Source organism: Barbus barbus (assembly GCF_936440315.1).
Source record: "Barbus barbus genome assembly, chromosome: 25".
NCBI lineage: Eukaryota > Metazoa > Chordata > Actinopteri > Cypriniformes > Cyprinidae > Barbus > Barbus barbus.
Window position 1 is genome coordinate 8,016,923 of NC_136753.1, and position 9,778 is coordinate 8,026,700.

Here is a 9,778-nt window from a genome sequence, read left to right on the forward strand (position 1 = left end):
ACACACTAAATCAAACATGAAAGTAGGAAGACTGGGATAGTATTTTCCTGTAAAATGCACTCAAATTATTTATTTTAACTATGTATTCAAAGTAAAATTCACTGCTTTGTGTTGGCAGATGAAGAATCTGTCAGGCTAAAGTGCACTTATGAGTTTATTTTAGCATAATTTAAAACATACAACACTAGTTAATGTTTCAGGATAGCTGTTTCACAAGAACATGTATACGTTTAATTAAAACATTGGTGTCTTGAGACATGTGTAGATCCATTTCACAGTTAAATAAACTTTTCACAGTCGCACAGCTATTTTTATTAAAGAATGTAACTAAATACTGACTCTAGCAACGCATGATGACAGATGCTATTTTCTATACCATTACCTCACCAGTACAGATTTGTTCATGAAAATCCAATGTGCTCTGATGGCAGTGCAATTTGATATCAGTAGTGCTACAATTATTGACTGAAAATGAATTTCAGTCACATCCAGTTGGTCTCTTCAGTCACATAAACAGATTATTTTTATTAGTTATTATTTATTTTGTTGAACTGGATCAGGCTTCTATTTTTAAATACGTCCCTACAGCTAGACTCTAAGAATAGTGGCTTCTGGTCCTTTTTTGTCATTGGTCACTGCACAGTGGCCACACCAGTGAGACACAGAACCAAACGACAAGAAATAATGTAGACAGATAAACAAGTCAGCTGGACAGTTTTGGTAATACAAACCAACTAGTAATGTGAGCATTTAAATTGATTGAGAGACTGAGAAAATTGTTGTTCAGCAGCTATGCGTCTGGTAGTTTTCCGGTTCCTGACTGGGTTTTTTGGAGCTCTAAGCTCAATGTTCCTCCTGGGATCACTTGGGTCTGATTACTGGCTTATGGCATCTGAATCTTGTGGAGATGCTGCTCTTTTAAAATTACGGAGATTCACAAAGGTAAGGCTCGGACATATTTGCCATGCTTTAAATAAGATTTGTCCATGTTTGATTAGACTTTAACCATACATTAAATGATTTATGAGAGAATTCACCAATACATTTATCTGACAAATCAGACATACAAAGAATGAATTAATCCACCTGGGACCAGAATCATAAGCCTACATTGTATTGTAGTTCATATGTTTCACTGAAACAACAACATTTGAGAAACAAACATTTGCCTTCTTTGAATAATATACCAGTTTAAGGTTTTAAGAGAACGTTTTAGCAGCGATAGAAGAAACGTTTTGGGTTCCTCAAATAACTTTTTTGTGAAAAGCTCTTAACAGAACCATTTTTTTAGATCATTATATCATTTTAATTATCTAAATAATCTTTTTCAACTACAACCGTCTGTGCAATGGAAAGGTTCCATAGATGTTAAAGGTACTCCATAGATGCCAATAAGAACTTTTATTTTCGTATAAATTTACATGAATTTCACGCTGTGGACCAGCACAGCCATCTTGTTCACAAACAAAAAAATGCTGGTAAGCCAGCATAGCGAATGAATGAATGAATATCTTTACTGTCATTGTACAAGTACAACGAAATTGAAGAAAAGCTCTGTCTTTGTAAAGAAGCTGGCTGACTAAAGAAGGTTTGCTTCTTAAGCTATTTAGGTACACCAGCATCAAAATACCAAACATGATGGTAAAATTTCAGATTAATATATTTGGAACAATATCAATTTAGAAAGAACATTTATTTATCATCTTATTTACTCATTTGTTTATCATCTTATTCATTAGGATATCTCTCAAGCACAACCAGGCAGTAGCAATCAGGCGGAAGACACCCTTCTGTTTTACCATGAAGGTCTTTTTTGGAGATGTTCCTACCATAGGGGTTCAAGTGGAGAGCAGGGCAGCATACTGGCTTTTTTTATAAGTAGGTGAACTCTTTCTTAATTAACATGCATCTTGCAACTTGAGCAATAGCACTATTGCTTGTGTGATATTGCTTTAATCTGAGAAAAAAAAACAGACTGTGCTTATATTCTTAAATATGTTTAAAATTACTTTCTGAATACCAGTATATATACAGTTGTTTGTCATTTCATTAGGTACCTATAAATGATGCCGAATTTTGTCCCCCCCCCCATACAGTACAGGGTATTCAGAAAAGATGTTTAATTATAGTAATACAATTTATATCGGGATCAGAGGGAAGTAGGCGGGCAAGCCATGTAATTTCAGAGAAAAGTAATGCCACAACTTACACATCAGTGTTCAGATAATCTTTTCTTCTCACAAAATCAATGTAATTGCAAGATTTCCATCCGCTGAATGTAAACCTTTCCATATTTCAAGCTTGCCTGCTGCACTGGTGATTCGTGTGCCTGTGCGAGTCGTGAAAATTATGAAAATAAATCCTGGAATTATTGGATTGTTGTACTTCAAATCAGTAGGGGTTGAGGCATCAAAAGTAACTAAGTAATGAGCTGTTTTATGGATGGTAACTGGAATATTATTACTGAAATCTTATTAGTAATTAATTACACTAGGCCTACTAGTTACTGCACAAAGTAATGTTATTACTGTAACTAGTTACTGCCCAACGCTTATTAGTATGGTTGAATTGGATCATCAAAGGCAACTAAAAAAAAATTCAGATATTTTCTTATAAATTAAAAAGTAATGTTACATTTCTAGTTACTTGAAAAAAGTAATCTGACTTGTAACCTTATGAATCTGTGTTCGTTCATTCATTTTTTTATTTAATATTGAAAGTAGATGAGACAACGGCTCCTTTTTCATTCCCCCCCCCCCCCCCCCCCCCCCCAAAAAAAAAGAAAAACGGAGAATTAAGCTTAAATTTAAATTTTTCGTTCAGAGGTAGAAAAATGAATAAACAGCTTGAATATTCGATTCCTACATGTGGGTGGGAATTAAACGGCCCTCTCTGCTGATTGGTCAGCCAAAGATCAAACCGTGTCCTCATCAGTTCTTAGCAGTTTTCACGCAGCAGAATAATAGTCCTCTGCGGTTGCAGTTGATTCTTAATGCATTTATCGCAACTACATTTCATCTTTTTTTCATCAAACAAGCAGACTAATGAATTATTACTACTCATACCAGGGCAGAGCCTAGACAGGGCTTTCTTCTGTGCAGATATAAATTCTATTCTTTGCATCAGCTGGGCATGGCAGGGTATGATATGAAGGCTGTCATAGCCTACCCTGCTCACCCAGTAAGTCTGTTTATTTAATTAATTAATTAATTTGTTTCAAAATAAATATTTTAAACACTAAGACAAAAAGGCAAGAATAAAAAATTGGCTTGGGTACATATAGGCCTATAACATTCACGCAATAACTGTCATTCTAACTGACAACCGGAGAACAACAGATATTAAATAGCCTACTCTTAGAGTTTAATAATGTAGATAATAATGATTATAATTGATTTCTCAAAAGGATATGTGCTCTATTCTATTGGTCCATTCTGTCATAAGGCTAATTCACACCACAGCGACAGACACTGATCAATGGCAACAGTCACCAGATTACAGCATGACATTTCTCAGACATTCTAATAGATGACAAACACAGATTCAACATGTTCAATCAGCAAAATCAAGTAATGACCAACAGCAAAAGGGTAACACATTGATTTGCCAAACCCCAATAACATGTCTGTTGCTGTTGGTTTATCTGTCACTGCAGTGTGCCCTGGCCTATACATAAAGTCCAGATTGGTGGAGTGTTTCAGTGATGGCTGTCCTTCTGCATGTTTCTCCCATCTCCACACAGATCTTTGGAGCTCAACCACAGTGACCATCAGGTTCTTGGTCAACTCTCTTACTAAGGCCTGTCTCAGTTTGGTCAGGTGGCTTCTCTAGAGAAGAGTCTAAGTCTGATTATTCCAAAGTTCCTCTAATTCTCTCATATGTGAAAAAAAAATATTTTAGCACTAGGCTGCATCATGAAAAAAATATATATGAAAAAACAAGGGTTCTGAATACTTTCTGAATGCTCTGTATACTTTTAAATCTGGACACACCTGCTCTTCTCTTTCTCTTTTCTAAAAATAAATTAACTTTTTAAATTAACTTGATTTGCATCTTTTCTGCAGAGGAACCACAACACCTGAGTGTTTGCTCTTTTTTGTAAACATCATGCTTAATTTTTCACCAGCCAATCAACCTTCCCATAAGGTCTGCGTGCCAGTCTACTTGTCTCATGCTCCAGTTTCTGGACTTCTCAACAGTGTTCTAACCTCAGACTCTGCCACAGGTGATATCTCAAGGAACAGTTTGCTCTTTCTTGCAGTTCTTTCTCATTTACTGTTGTCAAAATAACCTAACATGATTTGATTTCCATTGTTAGTGCAAAGGGCCTTTTGGTGTGTTATATTTGTGTTGGGAGTCATCTTGGTTATGATTGGTGGGTTTGTCACAATCTGTGCAACCCCAGGGACCAGACATTGCCTTTATGAGACTGGAGGTGCTCTCTTTATAACGGGGGGTGAGAAAAAAGTTGCCAAAACATCCAATTGCCAGTGATTCTATAGTGATTTGGCTGAAACATTAATTATTTTTCTCTTTTTTTTCCCATATAGGCATCTTAATCATGTCTGTAGTGATGCTGTTTGCTGTGTGGGTGCAGGTCTCAGACTCTTTAGAGCGGTATGGTCTCCAGCGCAGACGCTTAGTGTGCCCCAGTCTGCAGCTCAATGTGCACTATGGTCCATCTTTTATGCTGGCTCCCACTGCTGCCTTCTTCTGCCTGCTCACTGGCCTGCTTCTCCTGCTCATTCCATCAGTCATCAAAGCATCAGCCAGAGACACAGAGAATCAGCCATTCACACTGCGAGAGGAATGTGTGTAGAGTGCTGACAAACGATTAATTGCAATTAATCGCATCCAAAATAAACGTTTTTGTTTGCATAATATATGTGTGTGTACTGTGTCACTGTAAAAAGTGATAAGTTGACTTAACTTAATCACTCCAAAAAGTGATAAGTTGACTTAACCCCTTGCCTTAAAATGATCAAGTAAAGAATAATTTAAAAAAATACGTGAATTGTCAAGTTCACTTAACTTATTTTTAAAAATTATTATTTACTTAAAAACATTTAAGGCAACAGGTTTCCTCAATTCTTTTTAAGTTAAGTCAACTGATCACTTTTTACAGTGCATTTATTATGTATATATAAATACACATACATACAGTATATATTTTGAAAATATTTACATGTATTTACATGTCTATACTTATACTCATATAATTTAGAATATAAATAAATATATTTAATTTATAAACAACATTTTTCTGAAATATATACATGCATGTGTGTGTATTTATATATACATAATAAATATACACAGTTCACACACATATATTATGCAAACAAAAACTTTTATTTTGGATGCAATTAATCGCGATTAATCATTTGACAGCACTATAATGACAATGATACTTTCCCTATGTTTAAAGTAATTTTTTTCTGTTATCATTTACTCCCCCTTTTCTGAATGTGTATGGTTTTCTGCCTTTCATGCACCACAAAAGGAGATTTAGGAGGATATTTTACATTAGAATATAATTGAAAGTAATCAAATTTTTATCAAATTTTCATTAAAGCAATAATTAAATGCACCCCAGGGGCCACAAGGGGGTGCTACAGGGTTTACAGAATATTTTTTATAAATAGCAATGATAATTTCATCAGATATGTTAAATTTGTTTTTCACTTTTTTAAATTCACAGCCACAGCTCTGAAAAGCTCCTAGTTACCATTCACTTTCATTGTATGAAAAAGAGCAACCCCAACATTCTGCTAAACTTCTACTTTTGTGGGGAAGAAAAAAAAATGTGATGTGAATTTTTACTACCGGATGAACTATTGTTAAAAATTCATAATCAGATATAGGTGAAAATTTGGATTAAGCACTACAATTGTAGAAACTATAGAAACAGAAAAAGTGGAGAAATGGCCTATCCAGTTCTTATTATTAATGCAACAGTTTTTTGGTAATATTTTTTCATGTCTGTATATTGATTTATTTATTTTCTTTCATTCAATTTTTTTCCTTGGCTCCAGATTTTGTTATGCTTTTTTATTCTTTGTTGTTTCTTTTTATTGCAGTAATTTCATTGAACTAAACAAAATATCATTCATAATAAAAAGCTAAAATCAATCATACTAAATTACGAGATTCCAGTTTGCAGTCCTTTAGTGCAGTCAAATCCTCTGGTCACGAATGAAAAAATTGATATAGGTGCTGTACTCTTCAACCAGCTTCATAAACTATTTAATTAACCTTTATGTAAAATTTAACACTGCGTACAACCAAATAAGTTCATTAACATTCCCGTTCATCACAATGGTAGTGACTCCAAAAAGTACTGGTAAAACATCTATAATATAACAAAATATTTATGATTTAAATGCTGCTTGCAAATTTTTGTCAGAATACACTGATATATTTGCATGGCCATCAATGTAGAAACTTTGACTTCTTGCTATATGACCGCCTTGGCCACCTCAAAAATAACAGAACAACTTTTCTTGTGATCTCAACTTTCTCATGAGAAAAAAAAAACTAAACAAAAAGACATGCCACCCATTTCTCTGGGTCAGCTGCAGTCTACTGAATAAGTATTCCTCAAAAAATCTAGAGTCACCATAATGACAATTATGATAAATTGAATAACCGCTGATCACAGCGTGAGCATAAGAGGCAGCAGGTGCACCGCATTAATTCATCCTTTCACTTCGGAGCCGAGCGGTAGTGGTCAAGCTACTGCTCTCCAAAAGCCTTCCAGAGAGTGTTTCTGAACGAGCGAGTTCAGGCGTTAGGGCACAGCACGGTGGTCACGTCGGACGGGAGGAAAAAAGATCATCTTCCGGCTGACAGCCACGCTAAGAGTGTGCGGTGGCCAGCTCCCCTGCGTGCTTCAGCACTAAGAGCATTTCTCTGAAATAGCAATTCTCTAAAAGAGTAACACGGGGGATCGAGTCTTTTTAAAGATGTCTTATCACCTGTGCGTTTCTGGCCTGGCGCCTCAGGACGGTCACGATTGCTGCCCCCCGCTGGTGCCGCTGGCATGGTCTCTCGGAGCCTGGCTAGCGCTCCCCAGTCTGTCTCGGTGGCTCCTGCGGACCATCAGACTCGGCTATGCGATTCAGTTTGCCCGACGTCCCCCCAAGTTCAGGGGCATGCGGTTCACTTCAGTCAAGGCCGTCGATGCAACTGTCTTGCGTGCGGAAATCACAGTCCTGCGGGCGAACGACGAGATAGAGCCGGTCCCTCCAGCCGATATGAGGTCGGGGTTTTACAGCCTTTACTTCACTGTGCCCAAGAAAAGCAGTGGGTTACGACCGATCTTGGATCTGCGAGTTTTGAACCGTGCACTTCACAAGATGCCATTCAAGATGTTGACGCAGAAACACATTTTCGTGCGTCTGTCCCCTAGATTGGTTTGCAGCGATCGACCTGAAGGACGTGCACTTTCATGTCTCGATTCTCCCGTGACACAGGCCATTCCTGCGGTTCGCGTTCAAGGGTTGGGCATATCAGAACAAGGTCCTGCCCTTCGGGCTGTCCCTTTCGCCTCACGTCTTCACCAAAGTCGCAGAGGCGGCCCTTATTCCCCTGAGAGAACGGGATGTGTGCATCCTCAACTATCTCAACGACTGGCTCATACTTGCACAGTCTCGAGAGCAGTTGTGCGCACACAGGGACCTGGTGCTCAGGCACCTCAGCCAGTTGGGCCTTCGGGTCAATTGGGAAAAGAGCAAACGCAGAGGATCTCTTTTCTCGGCATGGAGTTGCATTCGGTCAACCAGACAGCACGCCTCACCCAGGAACGTGCTCAGTCGGTGCTGAACTGCCTCAAGACTTTATCAGGCAGGACGGCGGCCCCACTGAAACTCTTTCAGAGGCTCCTGGGGCATATGGCTGCATATCTGTGGCCATAGTTCCGCTCGGTCTGGTCCATATGAGACCGCTTCAGCACTGGCTCCATGGCCGAATCCCGAGGTGGGTGTGGAAACGCGGTACTCACCGGGTTCAGATTACACCGGCCTGCCGCAAAACCTTCCCATGGTCAGATCCCTCGTTCCTTCGGGCAGGAGTGCCCCTGGAGCAGGTATCCAGGCATGCTGTGGTATTCACAGATGCCTCGGCCACCGGCTGGGGAGCCACGTACAACGGCACGTAGTGTCAGGGGTTTGGACGGGTCCCCAACTGCATTGGCATATCAATTGCCTCGAGCTGCTGGCAGTACGCCTTTCCTTGAGCCGCCTCAGAGGGCGCCTTCAGGGCATGGACGTTCTGGTCCGTACGGACAACACTGCGACCGTTGCGTATATATATAAACATTGTATTCAGTTTAACTGCTGTAAACAGACACACACATATCTATGTTATCGCTCTCCTTCTCCTGCATTCATTGATCCGCAAACTAATGTCACTGAAGTTATTAGCTAATTGTGTTGGCCTGAGAAAGTCAACATACTGTTGACTGTGTGAAAGATGCTTGGGACATTTGACTGATCTGTCACTGCTCTTCAGGCCGTAGCTGGGGTTTGCGGGGCCCCGGTGCAAATTGTACCTGTGGGTCCTGTTTGAAATAGTTTAATATATGTTTGTTGTGCTATTTACACAATGTTTACGTTTTTCAAGTTTGTAGGTGTCCAGGCACAGAAACCGAATAATCAAATATAAGATAGCATTTGTGACGAGTCGGCTGCCTCCCCCCTGTCCATCATCACCACCCCGTCCCTTATTCGCCGCCCTTCACCAGGCTCCCGACGGGAGTGGGTGTGTGAGAGAGGAGGGGCGCTGAAACAGCCAGGGCTGGCGGCGTGTGATGAGGCGCACCTGACGTGAATGGAGCCTCATCACCGCCGCCGTTTAAACTCCGAGCGCGCCTCTCCTCGGGAGACCGGTCTCTTCCCCGTGCATGCACGCTGGTGTCCTCGTGGGTCCAGGAAAGGGAGCGTAGAGGGAACTACCTGCCGCCGCCAGAGACGCGAGCGGCCGGACCCGCAGTCCGGCCGACACTGCACCCGCGATACGGCCGTCGGGCAAGGACGCCGGACCGTGGAATCCCGTCGAGCACCCGGGGATGAAGGAGTTGGACGAAGCCGCCACAGAAGCCGCCGTCACCCGCGCCCCGGGACCTCCAGACGGGAGCGCGTGCGGCCGCCGGACTCCGCCCCTTACCTGGACCCTTCCCTCCTGAACACTGCCCTCCTTCACGAGCCCCGCAGCACAACGAGGACACCAGATCCCTGTTTATTTTGGACACTTTTCCCCCTTTGGACACTTTATTTTAAATATTGTTTAATAAAAACCTCTCCGAGGCTTGACGCCACGCCCACTGTGTCTGTCGTTGGCTCCTCCCGCCACAGTGGTGGAGAATGCGGGCAGGCGGAGCCTAGACAGCGCAGTTGGGCAACATCTGATGACGTCATCCCCTCTCGCTCGCAAGAAGCCGTAGAGCCCGTACGGGGACGGAGGAAGGACGGGGACAGCCTCCCAGCCACCAATGGGGTAAGTGACATTCTGTCTATTTGTCATCATTACCCCGTGGTTGGTTGAGGCTGTCAACTAAAACCCGCTTTCTCTGTCCCGGCTCCGGCGCGGTGCGAGAGGGAGCGTTGCCCGGAGAGGAATCCCTGCCCCGCCCACTCCGACCGCTGGAGCCTGGTTGAGGAAGGTAGCACTCCTGCGTGGGCGGCGACCCTCGGACGGGGATGTCGCTTGGGGGGGGGAATGTGACGAGTCGGCTGCCTCCCCCCTGTCCATCATCACCACCCCGTCCCTTATTCGCCGC

The 9,778-nt window shown here is 41.7% G+C and overlaps 1 protein-coding gene across 1 annotated transcript; it reads left to right on the forward strand.

Moving 5' to 3' along the window:
• Positions 1–777: 777 nt before the first annotated feature.
• On the forward strand, positions 778–4,819 carry tmem182b (transmembrane protein 182b; the record flags this gene model as incomplete). Its single annotated transcript, XM_079377160.1, has 5 exons — positions 778–942; positions 1,740–1,878; positions 4,127–4,225; positions 4,319–4,456; positions 4,551–4,819. Exons 1-5 carry the CDS (start codon positions 793–795, stop codon positions 4,817–4,819), a joined length of 795 nt encoding a protein of 264 aa, XP_079233286.1. The 5' UTR covers positions 778–792.
• Between the last annotated feature and the right edge of the window lie 4,959 nt (positions 4,820–9,778).